Source organism: Piliocolobus tephrosceles, chromosome 5 (assembly GCF_002776525.5).
Source record: "Piliocolobus tephrosceles isolate RC106 chromosome 5, ASM277652v3, whole genome shotgun sequence".
Lineage (NCBI taxonomy): Eukaryota > Metazoa > Chordata > Mammalia > Primates > Cercopithecidae > Piliocolobus > Piliocolobus tephrosceles.
Window position 1 is genome coordinate 11629896 of NC_045438.1, and position 18061 is coordinate 11647956.

Here is an 18061-nt window from a genome sequence, read left to right on the forward strand (position 1 = left end):
CTGCAGCCCTGGCCTGGTTCTGGTGACTCCCCACGTCGCTCACGGGCCCTCCCTTCAGTGTGGCAACCTTGGAGTGCTTCTGCCCTCAGGTCTTTGCTGAGAGAAATGTGTGTGTATTTCAGTGACGAGAAGACTTGGAACTTGGGACTGAGTAATGCGAAGCTTTCGTATTATGATGGGATGATCCAGCTGAACTACAGAGGCGGCACGCCTTATAACAACGAAAGACACACACCGAGAGCTACGCTCATCACCTTTCTCTGTGATCGAGACGCGGGGGTGGGCTTCCCTGAATATCAGGTAGGAATGCTCGTCCCTCATCGCGCTCCCTGAGGATACTCACGCCTGTGGTGGGCCTTTCATTGAGAGGCAGAGCTTGTATCAGTCTGGGTTTCTGGCCAAATCATCACCATAATTAGATTTGACAGGGTACCTAGGCAGCATTAGTTTCTCAAGCTGTGTATTTAGTGGATTGTGCACCTTAATAACAGCCCACAAGCCTGTCAGTTTTGGGTATAAAACATGCAAAAGCATAAAAAAAAATCCTGAATTAACCCCCACGTAGCAGAGGCTAAGTTTTCATCCTGATTTATTACTGAACAATCTTCCTTTAATAAAATAAAGGGAGATGGGCAGAGGAAGCTTTTTTTGTTCGCAGTTTCTCATTGGGAACATTGCTCTTGTCCTTTTTTGAATCCTGGCTTCATGTCACGTGTCTTTCTCTTTTTGCCATCCCTCCCTGCATTTCTCTGCTGCCGTGGATTAGGAGGAGGATAACTCCACCTACAACTTCCGGTGGTACACCAGCTATGCCTGCCCGGAGGAGCCCCTGGAGTGTGTGGTGACCGACCCCTCCACACTGGAGCAGTACGACCTCTCCAGGTGAGGCAGAGTCAGCTGCTCTGTTTTTCGCCTGGTATCAGCAGATGCTGAGGTTGCGGGTGTTGCTGGCGAGCCTGTGACTGAGCTGATGATGGAGAGTGATGCTGGCTCTGGGGCTGCAGGCCCAAGGTGGGGCATTTTCAGCAGAATGAATTCTAATAACAGTCTGGTCGCCTTCGGGATAGCAACCAGTCTTGGCCACAGCAGAGCCTCAGCCTTTAGCTTCATCATTTAAACCAATGACTGTCAGTTCAGAGGCATGGGAGACAGTTAAGGTCCACTGCATACTGAGTTTAGCGAAGGTTGAATGTAATCCTGGTGCGTCATGGGTCCAGACAAGCTAACTTCTGGTTGTGTGGTTGGTGGAGCATGCTTTATTTGGTAGCTTTACTTCCCCAACTACATAGAAATAAATTAGACTGAAATGTGTAAGCTCTTAAAGAGCATATAATTTTGCTTTGAAATTTTAGTCTGGCAAAATCTGAAGGTGGCGTTGGAGGAAACTGGTACGCCATGGACAACTCAGGGGAACATGTCACATGGAGGAAATACTACATTAACGTGTGTCGGCCTCTGAATCCAGTGCCGGGCTGTAACCGATATGCATCGGCTTGCCAGATGAAGTATGAAAAAGATCAGGTGAGTCTGTTTTCACTGCTTGTCTCCTTTGCCCTCCTAATTCCATGACATAGTGGGAGGAGGTAGTTATTTTGGGACATCCAGATCAAAGGCGGCACAGCTGCTTGAGAGAAATCCTCTGAGTAGGAGTGGGGCCTCCATGTGAACTCATCTGCCTCCTGTAGGAGCAGAAGTGTGTCACACAGGAATCGTCGTTCACGTGGAGAATGCTGTGCTGGAGACCTTTGATCACACAAAGGGCAGAGGAAGCACCGAATGATTATGTCTATCTTGAATTCAAAAGCGTCTTTAGGTGCTTTCAGCAGACACCTGTGAAAAAAACAGTTTTGCTTCCAAAAGCTCTTGCTTCTGGATTGATTAGGGGGAGAAACCGCTTTGGGAGAGTTGCTGTGGATGAAATAGATTCCAGCACACACTCTCAGTCGCTGCGGTTCGTCACTGGGTTGAATGCAGTCACTGCCAGAACATTTGCCTGTCTCCTGTGGTCGTTGTACGTGATGAATCCTAAAATAGAGATGTCTCTGGAAGTTGGCTTCTGTAAAAATAGCATGTTGGGAATGTACTTTTCTTAGTGTATGCTAATGGCAGCTTGGAGGTTTTTGAAAGGAAGGTGGCAAGTGTGCTCTGGTGATTAGGAATTGAGCTCCTGATTGTGTTTACCTGTGCACATGTGTGTTCTTTACTGGAGCAATGACTTCAGTGTACAGTCAGTCCTATTATTCACAGATTCTGCATCTGTGAACTTGCCTATTTGAGAACACTTGTAACTCCAAAATCACCGTGCGGAGCACCCCCTCAGTCATTGCTGGAACGAGTGTAGTGGCCCAATGTACATAGTGCCTGACAAGCATGTTCCTGGTTGATGTTGAACAGGGGGATGCTCTGGCCTCTTGTTTCTGCCTCACCCTGAGATGAGCAGAGGATGGAGAGGGCGAGGCAGTGCAGTGCAAAAGCTCCAGCCCTGGGGCCAGTTGGACAGGGTCTGAATTCCAACTCTGGCATCTCAACTCAGAGATGCTCCAGAGCTGGAACTTCCACGCTGCACTGCCTTGTAAGGTCTCCCTAAGAGAAGTCTCTCGCCTAGAATTCACACTAAAGCCTTCTCAAACGTGACTTATTCCCTTGTGTTCTGAAAGTTTCGTGGGGCAGCCTTAGGTGAGTCACTTAACACTCCTGAGCCTCGTTTTTCCTTTTGTAAAATAAAGAGAATAGAATCCGTCAGCATGAGTTGTCTTGGGATTTCAGATTATAATCTGTGTGTAATAGGTTTGTTTGCCTGGTATACAGCCAGTCAGCACACCGCGACATTGGGGATTACAGCCGAGAGAGAGTTTAATGCTAGGGCAGGCGAATGAGGAGATGAGAAGAAACCTCAAATTCACCTCCCCAAGGAATTTGGGTTTAGGGACTTAAGGGATTTGGAGCGGGCCAAGGTGTGGGGATTGTTTATTGGTAGAAGAGTGCAGGGTGAAGTCATGGGAAGGGGAGATGAAGAAACTGCATTTGGTTCCCTGTAGGAAGGTCTTCAAAGTGGTTAGTGTCAGTCGTTCCACCGGAATTCAGGATCTGAAGAACAGCTTATGCAATTCTTGAACGAAAGCCTTATGATTCTAACACCAGTGATTCTTTCTGTAGCAATAATGGGGATGCGAGTAGTATCTAGTGCTCTGTGACTTTCAGTTACAGGCCAGCACGCAGCCTGATTGCTGCTTCATTGCGTGCCCGGAACCCAGCATGCAGTTGTTGTTGACTCTTTTGAGGATGGTTTCCTATTCCATATGTAATAAGGGGATTTCCCCAGGAGCAGTGGTTCTGTATTCGATAATTCATTGTTTGTTGCAACTTTATAGAATGTAACCACCACCAATAACAAACTGACTGTATCTTCAGAGGGAAAAGCCTGACAAGATTGGTTTTCTTGCAGGGCTCCTTCACTGAAGTGGTTTCCATCAGTAACTTGGGAATGGCAAAGACTGGCCCTGTGGTTGAGGAGAGCGGCAGCCTCCTTCTGGAATACGTGAATGGATCGACCTGCACCACCAGCGACGGCAGACAGACCACATACACCACGAGGATCCATCTCGTCTGCTCCAGGGGCAGGCTGGTAAGGCGCTGCCGCTGGCCGGTGACCTTCACTGCTGCGTTTTTTGACTGAGCGTTGCCTTATGTGTCTCTTGACAGAAACGGTCTTGGGGTGGGTGGTGGAGTTAGGCCAGTCTTAGTTCTGCTGAAGGTCAGCGTGCAGTATATATGTGCACAGGCAGGGAGTGATTTGTGGTACCTTCATGGCTGCGATTTCTGAAGGGTAAGCCTCATCTTTTGCTGCGGAGTTGGAGGCTGTGGTGACAGACACTGTTTCATGGATTTTCTTTCTGAGTCATACAGACATTATCTGGCTTCTTGGTTCTTGTGAGTTGAGGATCGTGGCAGTGGAACGGGGCTTAGAGATAGTTTGGTCCTGTAGGAGCCAAGGGAAAGCTTCCCTTTCACCCTTTGAAGTTTCCCTAAAAATCAGCTGTCAACAGGAGAAAAGACATTAAAATTTTAACATGCATAGCACCGGGGAATAAATAGCAGGAGAAAGATGACCCAGTAGCCTAATGCAACACAGAAGACTATGTACCCTATTTCACAGGGGAGAGGGAGATGGGGGATGCAGACGGTTCTTTTGAGGGGGCAGCAAATGATTATTTGGGAGAAAGAATGGACAGAAATTAACTTGCAAATGATTCTCTTTGGAGCCTGAATGAGGAAGGCATTATCTTGTGAACAAGTCTGTCCAGGTGTGGTTGCTGTCCTCAGTCTTCTTTTGTGGGATAGATAATGAGATTTCCGAGTTTCTTTTGGAAAGAAGCCTTCTTGGTCAGGTAAGGAAATCCCAGAGAAAGTCCCTCCCTGTGCTTGGGGGTGGAGGTAACAAGGCACAGTTAAAAGGATGACCTTGATTCTCAGGCAGCTTCTCAGCATGTCAAAGCACCGGTCCTTAGGGTATTGCTTTCTGAGCCCGGAGCCCCAACAGCCCAAACCACAGAGTCCACAGATAGGAATCTGAGGCTTGATATATCTCAGGCCTGTGGGTGAACAATGAGGGTTGTATGTGTAATACAAAACAGGAATAAGAAATTAAGGCTGAAGGCTGGGCACGCTGGTTCAGATCTAATCCAGCACTGTGGAAGGCCAACATGGGAAGATCACTTGAGGGCAGGAATTGGTGACCAGCCTGGACCACATAGTGAGACCCCATCTCCAAGAAATAAAACAAAATTTAGCCAAGTGTGGTGGCTCATGCCTGTAGTCCCAGTTACTCCGGAGGCTGAGGCCAGAGGACTCCTTGAGCCCAGGAGGTCGAGGATTCAGTGAGCCATGATTGTACTGCAGCCTGGGAGACAAAGCGAGCCCCTGTCAAAAAAAAAAAAAAAAAAAAAAAAAAATGGGAGGCAGAGATGGAAGGATTGTTTGAGCCCAGGAGTCCAAGACTAGCCTGGGCAACCTAGTGAGACCCCATCTCTACAAAAAAAATTTACAAATTAGCCAAGTGTGGTGGTGTGCACCTGTAGTCCCGGCTTCTGGGGAGGCTGAGGTGGGAGGATCACTTGAGCCCAGGAGGCAGAGGTTGCAGTGAGCTGAGGATGTGCTACTACACTGCAGCCCCTTGGCAACAGAGCAAGATCCTGTTTCAAAATAATAATCACATAAGCAACTTCAGCAGAGTCTCAGGATACAAAGTCAATGTACAAAAATCACAAGCATTCCTGTACACCATTAACAGACAGAGAGCCAAATCATGAGTGAACTCCCATTCACAATTGCTACAAAGAGAATAAAATACCCAGGAATCCAACTTACAAGGGATGTGAAGGACCCTTTCAAGGAGAGCTACAAACCACTGCTCAACGAAATAAAAGAGGACACAAACAAATGGAAGAATAGTCCATGCTCATGGATAGGAAGAATCAATATCGTGAAAATGGCCATACTGACCAAAGTAATTTGTAGATTCAGTGCCATCTCCATCAAGCTACCAATGATTGTATTCACAGAATTAGAAAAAACTAGTTTAAAGTTCATATGGAATAAAAAAAGAGCCCACATTGCCAAGAGAATCCTAAGCAAAAAGAGCAAAGCTGGAGGCTCCATGCTACCTGACTTAAAACTATACTACAAGGCTACAATAACCAAAACAGCATGGTACTGGTACCAAAACAGATATATAGACCAATGGAACAGAACAGAGCCCTTAGAAATAATACCACACATCTACAACCATCTGATCTTTGACAAACCTGACTAAAACAAGAAATGGGGAAAGGATTCACTATTTAATAAATGGTGCTGGGAAAACTGACTAGCCATATGTAGAAAGCTGAAACTGGATTCCTTCGTTACGCCTTATACAAAATTAATTCAAGATGAATTAAAGACTTAAATGTTAGACCTTAAACCATAAAAACCCTAGAAGAAAACCTAGGCAATACCATTCAGGCCGTAGGCATGGACAAGGACTTCATGACTAAAACACCAAAAGCAATGGCAACAAAAGCCAAAATAGACAAATGGGATCTAATTAAACTAAAGAGCTTCTGCACAGCAAAAGAAACTATCATCAGAGTGAACAGGCAACCTACAGAATGTGAGAAAATTTTTGCAATCTACCTATCTGACAAAGGGCTAATATCCAGAATGTACAAAGAACTTAAAACAAATTTACAAGAAAAAAACAACCCCATCAGAAAGTGGGCAAAGGATATGAACAGACACTTCTCAAAAGAAGACATCTATGCAGCTGACAGACACATGAAAAAATGCTCATAATCACTGGTCATCAGAGAAATGTAAATTGAAACCACAATGAGATACCATCTCATGCCAGTTAGAATGGCAGTCATTAAAAAGTCAGAAAACAATGCTGGAGAGAATTTGGAGAAATAGGAATGCTTTTACATTGTTGGTGGGAGTGTAAATTAGTTTAACCATTCTGGAAGACAGTGTGACGATTCCTCAAGGATCTAGAACTAGAATTACCATTTGACCCAGCAGTCCCCTTACTGGGTATGTACCCAAAGGATTATGAATCATGCTACTGTAAAGACACATGCACATGTGTGTTTTTTGCGGCAGTATTCACAATAGCAAATACGTGGAAAGAGCCCAAATGTCCATCAACGATAGACTGGATTAAGAAAATGTGGCACATATACACCATGGAATACTATGCAGCCATAAAAAAGGATGAGTTCATGTTCTTTGCAGGGACATGGATGAAGCTGGAAACCATCATTCTCAGCAAACTATCATAAGGACAGAAAACCAAACACTGCATGTTCTCACTCATAGGTGGGAATTGAACAATGAGATCACTTGGACATAGGGCGGAAACCATCACACACTGGGGCCTGTCAGGGAGTGGGGGGCGGGGGGAGGGGTAGCATTAGGAGAAATACCTAATGTAAATGATGAGTCAATGGGTGCAGCACACCAACATGGCGTATGTATACCTGTGTATCAAACCTGCACGTTGTGCACATGTACCCTAGAACTGAAAGTATAATAATAATAAAAAGATATTTAAAAAATCACAGTAGTAAAATGAATTAGGGCTAGGAGGTAGAGGAGGTGAGTGGAATTGCTGTTGGCCCCGAGTTCCTTAGCCAGAGGAGAACGGCAGACCGTGTGGAGTTTGCTCTGCTCTTCTCTCCATGGAAATGCTTTGGGGTCATTTTATACAGTCCCAATTGCTTCTATTTTTTAATTGGGGTAAAATACATATAATATTAAACTGACCATGCTGACTGTCTTTGGGTTACATATATCATACACATCTCTAGTGTCCTGTATTTATCACCAGTATCCATGTCCAGGACTTTTTTTCTTTTTTTGAGACGGGGTCTTGCTCTGTCACTCAGGCTAGCGTGCATTGGGTGCCATCATTGCTCACTGAATCACTGCAGCCTGAACTTCCTGGGCTCAAGTGACTCTCTCACCTCAGCCTCAGCCTCCTGAGGAGCTGGAACTACAGGTGGAGTTACCTGTAGTTATCAAAATGGTTTTTAAAGCTTTTGTAGAGATGAGGTCTCTCTATTTGGCCCAAGCTGGTCTTAGAGCTCCTAGGTTTAAGCAGTCCTCCTGCCTCAGCTTCCTAAAGTGCTGGGATTATAGGTATGAGCCACCACACACAGCCTAGAAATTTTTTGATAGTCTCAAATCTAATTCGGAAAGGAGAGCTTTATTTCTCATAAAGGTTTGCAGCCTGCAGGGTGGCCATTTCTGACAGGCTGGGAAGCATAGCCTCAGGCCAAAAGCCAGAAACAAGCACTGGGAGGGAGGAAGACTAAGACACGAATGGATGCTGAACAGATTAGCCAAGTATAGATATTCAGCAGGTTATAGGAGCAGCTATGCATATTCATGAAGGGGTGGCATGCACATGTGTGGTAGGCAACATGTATGCAGCATGTGTCCCTATGTTCATTTTGGGTTGGAGACGTAACATTTAAATATATTACAGTTAAAAAAAAAATATATATATATATATATATTACAGTTAGGCCCTATATGTCGAAAGGTGAAGCAGAGGACATGAAGGCCCTCTGTGTGCAGCCTCCGTAGACGGCCAGGACCACCTGGGAGTTGTGGTCTCTTACCAGGAGGGGAATGCTGATCGATTGTGTGTTGTCAGACTGCAAAAAAGCATGGACGTTGTCAGGCGGTGGATTGATACCAGCAGCAGAGTCTTTGAAAAGGGCCGGCTTCTGTTTAGCACTTAGGGAAGAAAGCCTAGCGGTTAATGAGGAAAGGGGTGTAATGAGGTATGTCTCACCTCCCACCCCGTTATGGACAGGAATGCAGTTTTTAAAGTTTCTCTGGGGTCCCCTTGGCCAAGAGTGGGGTGTGTTCAGTCAGTTGTGGGGCTTAGGATTTTATTTTTATTTATTATCTGTAGGTTTAGGTTTATACCAGGGTCATGTGTTTTTGAGAAATTATCAAATGGTTAGGAGAGTGGAGAGACTGGAAGCCATGTTCATTATCAACTAAATTATTAACAGTCCGTTCTTAAGGGTGTGTGGCAGCTTCCTCAAGCCCCACTGAAACGAGCCAGCAGGATGCGTTCTGCCCTGCAGTGGCCCAGCGGGTGCTGCCTCACTCACCCGTCTGCTTTCTCGTTGGCTAACGCTCTTTTTCCTGAGCCACATTTCCTTTAGAGTTGAAGATCTCTGTGATCAGGGAATGAATGACGGGCAGGCTGAGCTTGGCCCATGCTCTCTGCGGGAGGTGTTCTGTCCGGGTTGGACACACTCTCCTTAGGTTCACCTGAGCTTGGGCCGCCCACTTCTTCCTTCAGTCTCAGGAAGGATCCAGGTTCAGTGTTGCACGGGGAGATGTCCAGGTTGCCCAGTTCAGCCTGGTGGTCTCTGTCTTGGGCATGTCTGTGCCTTCGCTACCTGTGGACTGCCCCCTCCCTCTCTGGTTTCTCGTTGCCATTGAGACACTTGGTAGTTCCGGAAAATTGTTGAATCCTTGGTTTTCTAGCTTTTCTGTGATACCTTGTTTAGTTGGCAGAGTGACTTCACATTGTTGTCGTGTCTGTCAGCACTCATATGAGGCCTGCTGCACAGCAGCGGCACGGGAAATCCGCTCACTGAGGGATTCAGGGCCGCTCTCCCAGGGGTTTGCGGTCACAGAACTTTCACAGGCTAAAGCTCAGTCCCTTTCACAGGCACATGGTGAAGTGGAAGGAGCGGGTGTGTTTTTATTCTGCTGTTGGTTGCTGAGACCTGGAGTGGGTGGGGCTTTCCAGGGTGGAGGGCGCTTGATGGGCAAGCCACTCACTGTTAGTGGCTGTTGTTCCTGAACCCGTGACCCTGGGCAAGCGTCTTAACTTCGTTGGGCCTCAGTTTTCTCATTTGTAGGCTGTGTTTATGGGTCGTTGTGAGGCGCAGTTGAGAAATGCTAACAAAACTCACAGTGCAGTCCTGGTGTGTGATAAACACTCCCTGATTGGCAGCTCTGCCATGGCCCGTGTGGTGGTGGCGCTGTCACCAACCCAGTAGCTCTCTGGGGGAGCTTTTCATGGAAACATACGCACCAAACGACGTACAGATGATAACGTGACACAGCTGGGTGACTGTCCACAAACTATACATCCAGAAAGGACATGCTACCTGCTAGGAGCCGTCCTCTGCCTTCCTGACCTCTGACAGCGCAGACCAGTGTTGCCTAATCCTGAGCTGATGTCAGTGACCCCTGTGTACCATCGCCTTTGTGTATGGCTTCTTGCATTCAACTTTTTGTGTAAGGTGCTTCTCAGAACCTTGGGCTCAGACCTAAGTTTGGATCCAAATTCTACCATTTACTGCTGGCGTGATTTCTGTATTTCTGAATATCCAAGCGTAAGAGATTATTTTGCCTTCATAGGGAGAATGAGAACATTAAATTCTAATTAGGTAATGCACACTAAGTGCCTAGCTGTATTGGCTGACTCATAATAAACATACAGCAGATTTTGGCTGTTTTTATGTCTCAGGCGAGTATTCTTTTGGTTAGATCAAGTTCCATGTTACTGTATTGACTTTTACCCTGGATTTGCCCTTTCAGAACAGCCACCCAATCTTTTCTCTCAACTGGGAGTGTGTGGTCAGTTTCCTGTGGAACACAGAGGCTGCCTGTCCCATCCAGACAGCAACGGATACAGACCAGGTACGTGTGCCTTCGCCTGGCCCTCGTGCTGAGCTGCCTGATAGACATCCTCAACTCACCCCAGTGTTCCAGCTCTGAACTGACCCCTGCCCCTTCTTTCTGAATCAGTTACTGCGTTGCATTGCCAGTGGGTGTCTGCAGGTCACCCTGAGTTCCTCTCCACCCCCAGCTCCCAGCTCCTAGCTCCTGGGATAAGAACCAGGTCCCTCAGTCTTACCCTGCCCACTGTCGTTTCCTTCCTTTTGTTTCCATTCCTTTGTTTCTCCCATGTGGCAGTGGCATCCTGGTGGGCTCTGGGGCTTCTGCACCACTGGCAGATGTCTGACTATTCGATACGTCACTCCACACCTAAACCATCTCAGTGCCTGTCCCCTAGAGGGTAGAGCCCGTATGTTTTAATATGACCCTATCCATAGAGCACAGCCTGCAGGTATTCATGTGATCCTGTCTATAGGGTAAGGCCTGTGTGTCTCGTCTGTGCATAGGCCAGAGCCCACAGGTGTTACTGTGGTCTTGTCTACAGGGTGAGGCCTGTGTGTCTCACCGTGGCCCTGTGGGTAGGGCAGAGCCCATAGGTGTTCATAGGATCTTGTCTACAGGGTGAGGCCTCTGTGTCTTACCGTGGCCCTGTGTGTAGGGCAGAGCCCATCGGTGTTACTGTGCCACTCGGCTCTCAGTGCCTGCTGTGTCCTCTGGCTCTTCCCGCCCTCTGCCCGGGTCCATGCTCTCCCGTTGTTGAGTGCACCCTGCAGGGCATAGCAGGAAGCTGCTCAGTGACGTTCTCTCTGACCTCCCCAGGGTAGTGAGTTGTTTTCACAGCACCGTGTATATTTCTTTATGGTGGGACCTGTTTGCCACTTCCTTTCCTAAGCTACACCGCAGACTCTGGCAGCAGAGACCAGGGCTTTTCCAAACCAACAGCCCCGGCACAGGGTCCTGGCTTTGTAAGTGCTCAGTGAGGGCAGGATGTCGGGCACCCTGTTCATGGACAGTGTTTCTGGGTCTGTGGCCACCGCCCCCTTCCCAGCATGCAGTGGACAGAGGGAGGCCCAGGGCAAATTTGCATACGGAGAGGAGAGGATATCATTTGACAGTCACCTGATCATACATCCCATGATTACCTTAAGGGAGTAATTGAGACAGAAAACAGAACATGAGTTTTCTTAAGATGTTTATTTTCTTTAAGAAACTAATTTATGGGCCGGGCGCGGTGGCTCACACCTATAATCCCAGCACTTTGGGAGGCCGAGGTGGGCGGATCACGAGGTCAGGAGATGGAGACCATCCTGGCTAACATGGTGAAACCCTGTGTCTACTAAAAATACAAAAAACTAGCCGGGCGTGGTGGCGGGTGCCTGTAGTCCCAGCTACTCAGGAGGCTGAGGCAGGAGAATGGCGTAAATCCGGGAGGCGGAGCTGGCAGTGAGCCGAGATCGCGCCACTGCACTCCAGCCCGGGCGACAGAGCGAGACTCCATCTCACACACACACAAAAAGAAACTAATTTATGAGTCTTACGTTTCCTCTCCAACTTTAGGGAGTAACAGTAGTCTTCTTAGAGAAATATAGTAGCCTTAACAGCTTCCAGGTGAGTGTAATCTCTGCGTCTGGGCTCACACTTGGTATACTTTGGTGTATTTGAAGAGGCTCCATGTAGGGCTACATTTTTGATAGGGATTTTGAAAGTAAATGGAGAAACAGCTTTGTCAGGTGCATACATGCAGGTTTCTGGAGGTGCTGTATGTTTGTTATGTTCCTGTGGAATTGGTTTAAATGCGCCCCTCTTCCCCCATTTTGTTTCCTGTAGGCTTGCTCTATAAGGGATCCCAACAGTGGATTTGTGTTTAATCTTCACCCGCTAAACAAGTCGCAAGGATATGTGTTCTTCAACATTGGGAAGACTTTTGTGGTAAGAGCTATACCATGCACTTCCAGTTTGCTTTGAAACAAGGGCAGAGTGCATTATTGAAGTCACCTGCACCTGGTGATTCAGGAGACAGAATTGCCCAGGCCACTGTGGTGGCAGCTCTTACTCAGAAGGAGATGGGAAAATCCAGATTTAAGGGAAAGATGAAGTCAAACCATTTACCACCATTCTGGCACAGTTCAGATGTGAAGACTGTTATTCTTCATAAGTTCTCTTTAAAGAAACACTTCTATGTGTAGAGCCGACGGTCTCTCCTTACTGTATCTGCACACCAGAGAGCATTACTGACTTCATTTTTACAACTATAATATAATTTTTAATGGAATGATATCAAAATTTTTAAGAAATTTAGGGTACCACTTTATATTTACTTCTAATTAACATGATTTCAACAATATGTACTTTCTCATCATTGAAAATATTATAACATTATGACTTCTATGTCTTCCCTCTCTTATATATGGTACATTATTACATGCAATAGATCTTACGCATTTATAGATACAGGGATGTATAAGTTTAAATGATGTATATATACTAAACCTTAGAGGCAGGTTATAGATACTGCCCTTTGGACTTATGTACTAACTGTACTCACATGCTGGAAAGTGGGAGGTTGGTAAGTTGACTAACAGATGAGAAACGTTTAACCTAGTGGGATTTGGAGTTGCTAGGGTTCTTGTCTATGGAGATACATGGCATAAATTTGTTCGTATGGCTCTTACCATCCGATCTGCAGTTTAATATCTGCGGCACAATGCCTGTCTGTGGGACCATCCAGGGAAAACCTGCTTCTGGCTGTGAGGCAGAAACCCAAACTAAAGAGCTCCAGAATCTGAAGCCAGAAAGGGCAGTCGGAATTGAGAAAAGCCTCCAGCTGTCTACAGAGGGCTTCATCACTCTGACCTACAAAGGGCCTGTCTCTGCCAAAGGTGAGCTCAGAGCCATGTTGTTTTGTAGCTAAAAAGGGCCCTGGTGGCTCTGTGGCTGGCCATCCACCTTCCTGAGTGTAGGATGTGCACACTCCCCTGTCACCACGGGCTGTGCTGTCCACCTTGCTGCAGGAGCCACCATGTTGGTCTTCCCGCGTTTGACCTCGCACACAGGAGTCCCATTATCCGCGGGTTCACTTTCTGTGATCTCACATGGTCCGAAAATAGTAAGGTATTTTGAGAGAAAGAATGAGAGAGACCACATTCACGTAACTTTCATTACAGGTTTTGTTACAGTTGTTCTGTTTTATTGTTAATCTCTTGCTGTGGCTAACTTACAAATTGAACTTCATCCTTGGTATGTGTTTGTAGGAAACAGCATAGTATATATAGGGTTCTCAATTTCAGGCATTCACTGTGGGTCTCAGAACATATCCCCCCACAGATAAGGGGGGCTGCTGTAGCCCGTATTCGACACAGCAGTCAGAGTGATGTTTCTGAAGTGTCTCATCATATCACTTCCCAGCTCGGAGGCCCTGCACTGCACCTCTCTAGAGTAGAAGCCAGTGAGTCAAGATTGCGCCACTGCACTCCAACCTACTACTAAAGATCATAGTACGGCCATGGGACACCCATGGGGGCTCTCTGAGATGATCACCCCCTGCTCTTCCCGCTCAATCTGCTGGCCTCACTGTTTCTGATATGAATGAAGTGCAGTGTCCCCCACCCTCCCCTCCTGAGTCTTTGTACTTGCTGCTGGCTCTGCAACCAGCACAGCTGCAGGCAGGGGTTTTCGTCTGCTTCGTTCATTCCTATACATGGTGGGAACTTAGTATTTGTTCAGTAAGCCAACAAATTAGAGTTACATTGTCTTCTGTTGCTTGGATTGATAAACTCGTGGGATTTAAATATTTTCTGGAAGAGTAGGACTGCTAGGATGTTAGGCTCATGGTAGAAATCTGTCATAACGTAGGCCACCGTTGCAGTGTGTAAACCTGTCATCACGTAGGCCACTGTTGCAGTGAGTGTGTAAAGCTATCGTAACATAGGCCCCCATTGCAGCGAGTGTGTAAACCTGTCCTAACATAGGCCACTGTTGCAGTCAGTGTTTAAACCTGTCGTAATAGAGGCCACCGTTGCAGCGAGTGTGGCCACTCTGTTCATGTCGAGTCCCTCGATACAGACTTGGTGCCCTGGTGTCATTGTTCCCACAAACGGCTGTGAAGCTTGTTGCCAATGGTGGCCTTGTCCTGTTGCTGCACTGTGCTTGTGGGCTGCGTCATGAATGCTGTTCTGTTTCTTAAAACCTGGGCCTTCTTGCTTTACAGGTTCTGCTGATGCTTTTATCATCCGCTTTGTTTGCAATGATGGTGTTTACCCAGAGACCTCCAAATTCCTGCATCAAGACATCGACTCTGGGCAAGGGATCCGAAACACTTACTTTGAGATTGAAACTGCGTTAGCCTGTGTTCCTTCTCCAGTGGACTGCCAAGTCACTGGTAAGGCTGTGCAGCCTAAGAACTGAGAGGCCGGTCAGGAGTCAGTGTGTGTGTGAGTGGATATGAAGGTGTGTTTCTGTGTGTGTATATTTGTGTGTGTGTGATGTGTATGCTTAGTTTTGCAGGCAGCGTGACATTTCTGTTACATATTTTCTTTGAATGATGCCTAGAGTTGTAATGTTTTTCTTGAAGAGAATCTGACTATATAATTAAGTTTTAAGCTATCTTTTGGGATCAGATGCATCTTAAGAACACAGAAGAAAACGCAGAGGAAACACATTTCACATACACTGTCAGAGCTTCTTATTTGGGGATGAAAAGAAAAGAAAAAAACGTTAAAACTCCCTAAGCTGTGCCCTGGAAGCTGACAGTGTATGCAGGAGACCGTGACCTCTGGGGTTGGCCCTGCCCCTCTGCAGCAGGGGTACTTCCTTGTCAATGGAAGTGGGAGTTTGGTTTTTTCTTTAAAGAGTCTTTAGGGTCTCACTGTGTTGCCCAGGCTGGCCTCGAACTCCTGGTCCTAAGTGATCCTCCTGCCTCAGCCTCCGAAGTAGCTGGGACTACAGGCGCATGCCACCAGACCCGGCTGCGAAGGGCAGTTTTGAGGGACAGAGCGAGTGTGTTTTGTGGGCAAAGCCTCTCAGCCTCCTGTGGATTTCCTTATTCTCATAGTTAGGAATGCCAGGTTCACGCCTCCTCAGTGCTTGTTTAGGGGGAAAGGCCATTCTTGAGAGCTCACAAGGAGGCAGAGTTCTCCAGCGTGGTTTTGTGTTGTGTTTCAGACCTGGCTGGAAATGAGTACGACCTGAGTGGCCTAAGCACAGTCAGGAAGCCTTGGACGGCTGTTGACACCTCTGTCGATGGGAGAAAGAGGACTTTCTATTTGAGCGTTTGCAATCCTCTCCCTTACATTCCTGGATGCCATGGTGAGTTCTGCTTGGTCTCTTGATTGGCATCTGTTCATATTGTTAGAGCATTTGACTCAAGGTCATTGCCTTCCTCATGCCTAAACCACTAATTCTGTTCTTCCAGGCAGTGCAATGGGGTCTTGCTTAGTGTCAGAAGTCAATAGCTCGAACCTGGGTGTGATGCAGATGAGTCCCCAAGCTGCAGCAAATGGATCTTTGAGCATCATGTATGTCAACGGTGACAAGTGTGGGAACCAGCGCTTCTCCACCAGGATCACGTTTGAGTGTGCTCAGATATCGGTGTGTGTTCAGACCAGCGATGACATGTTGTCCCTGGGTCACTGCATTTCCCATTTCCCTTGAACCTCTGAATCTTCCAGCTTGTTTAAAACTTGCCTGCGTTTTCATGGAGTTTCGGCCATTTGGGGTTTGACGAGAATGCACTCATTTCTTCAGGTCTTAAATGTTTAATAAATGCTATGTAGTTTGCACATGGAGGTCAAAGATTGGGTACTAACTGTGGCTATCATGTATTTAAATTTTTTTTTTTTTTTTTTTTGAGATGGAGTCTCACTCTGTCACCCAGGCTGGAGTGCAGTGGTGCAGTCTTGACTCACTGCAAGCTCCGCCCCCCAGGTTCAAGTGATTCTCCTGCCTCAGCCTCCCGAGTAGCTGGGATTACAGGCGCCTGCCATTGCACCCAGATAATTTTTGTATTTTTAGTAGAGATGGGGTTTCACCATCTTGGCTAGGCTGGTCTTGAACTCTTGAACTTGTGATCTACCCGCCTCGGCCTCCGAAAGTGCTAAGATTACAGGCGTGAGCCCAGCACCATTTGATTAATTTTTAAAATAAACAGGAAATAAATCAGGCTGCTGATTTATATTACAGGGCTCACCAACGTTTCAGCTTCAGGATGGCTGTGAGTACGTGTTTATCTGGAGAACTGTGGAAGCCTGTCCCATTGTCAGAGTGGAAGGTAGGACTGGGCCTGTCCCTATGAGTCATTTTAAATGTATAGAGTAGCAGACGTTCTGAACGATGCCTTAGATATGAGACCGTGTGGTAACGGCCATAGCTGGAGTCATGAGACACACGCTGGGGGTGGATAATTTCTCGTCCTTGAGCTTTTCTTTTTACGGAAGCACATTGCTCATTTCACCAGTGACGTTTTTCTTGTGTGCTTGGATCGGTGGGTTTTTGGCATCTGATGCTTGAACACACTAATGTGGGGTTTGGTGTTGTGTTGTTTGATGAAGCAAGTCTTTTTTCAGGGACCTAGACTTTCCTGGAAACTGTTTGCCAGGCGAGTTGTCTTATATATAAACAAAATCATGTGGAAATGGCTTTTAATGCCCATTTATAGCTGGTATTTACCTAACCAAAAATTGTAAAACTGTTTTTTTGTTTTTGAGACAGAGTTTTGCTCTGTGGCCAGGCTGGAGTGTAATGGCGCCATCTCAGCTCACTGCAACCTCTGCCTCTTGGGTTCAAGCTATTCTCCTGCCTCAGCCTCCTGAGTAGCTGGGACTACAGGGCATCCACCACCATGCCCAGCTAATTTGTATATTTTTAGTAGAGACGGGGTTTCACCCTGTTGGCCAGGATGGTCTAGATCTCTTGACCTCGTGATCCGCCCGTCTCAGCCTCCCAAAGTGCTGGGATTACAGGCATGAGCCAGTGCGCCCGGCAGTTTGTAAAGCTTTTTGCTTGAAAATATGAATGTGTGTGTGGGTGCAGTGGCCCTTCACTTCTTCCATGTTCTTGAAGGAGACAACTGTGAGGTGAAAGACCCAAGGCATGGCAACTTGTATGACCTGAAGCCCCTGGGCCTCAACGACACCATCGTGAGTGCCGGCGAATACACCTATTACTTCCGGGTCTGTGGGAAGCTTTCCTCAGACGTCTGCCCCACAAGTGACAAGTCCAGGGTGGTCTCCTCGTGTCAGGAAAAGCGGGAACCGCAGGGATTTCACAAAGTGGCAGGTACCATTGTTTGTCCTTTCCCTTTTGTTGCAAAGGAATGGAATTAAAATATTAAAGTATTTTGCTAAAGATAAATTTTCCCTTGAGTCAGAAACTTGAGTGTTCTCCTGTAAAAAAAAAAAAAAAGCATATTAATGATATTTCAGATTTTGCTTGATTTTCTTAATCAGAGTGCATACTGAAGGATGTTGGTAGAACATGTCTGTTTTATTCTTAGCCATGCCAGTTACTGACTCTAAGGCCATCTTTCTCTTCTTTCTGACAACATCGGCACACAGTGAGCTAGCCAGTGATGGATGTTCTGAGGTAGTACTTGATAGCATTGCGTCAGAGGGAATGCATTTAGTACCAGGTTTGGCTGTAAAAATTCCAGGGCAGGCTGTTGGTCCTTCATGCTGTTTCAGCAGTTGGGCAAGATTTAAATACATTTAGGAAATTGTAAAAATGAAGTCAAAGTTGCTGTGGTGAGTACATGGACAGCCCTCAGGCACAGTGGAGAACGTGGCATTTCCTTAGGTGATGAGGCTAAGGAATGCCCCATGTCATACACGGTTCAGTCTGTGACGTTGCAGCAGCCTTGGACAAGGGGAAGCCT

General features: G+C 46.7%; 1 protein-coding gene across 2 annotated transcripts in view; it reads left to right on the top strand.

Annotated features, from left to right (window-relative positions):
• The window catches only part of IGF2R (insulin like growth factor 2 receptor), a 133658-nt gene that overhangs the window by 76968 nt on the left and 38629 nt on the right, over positions 1-18061 (top strand). For both annotated transcript variants that reach the window (XM_023219080.1, XM_023219081.1), the window contains exons 16-27: positions 123-300; positions 767-882; positions 1353-1521; positions 3446-3625; positions 10114-10215; positions 12022-12123; positions 12881-13073; positions 14402-14572; positions 15355-15498; positions 15605-15780; positions 16372-16459; positions 17251-17466. In XM_023219080.1, the coding sequence (XP_023074848.1) occupies positions 123-300; positions 767-882; positions 1353-1521; positions 3446-3625; positions 10114-10215; positions 12022-12123; positions 12881-13073; positions 14402-14572; positions 15355-15498; positions 15605-15780; positions 16372-16459; positions 17251-17466 (1835 nt within the window). The remainder of the gene's footprint in view (positions 1-122; positions 301-766; positions 883-1352; positions 1522-3445; positions 3626-10113; positions 10216-12021; positions 12124-12880; positions 13074-14401; positions 14573-15354; positions 15499-15604; positions 15781-16371; positions 16460-17250; positions 17467-18061) is intronic.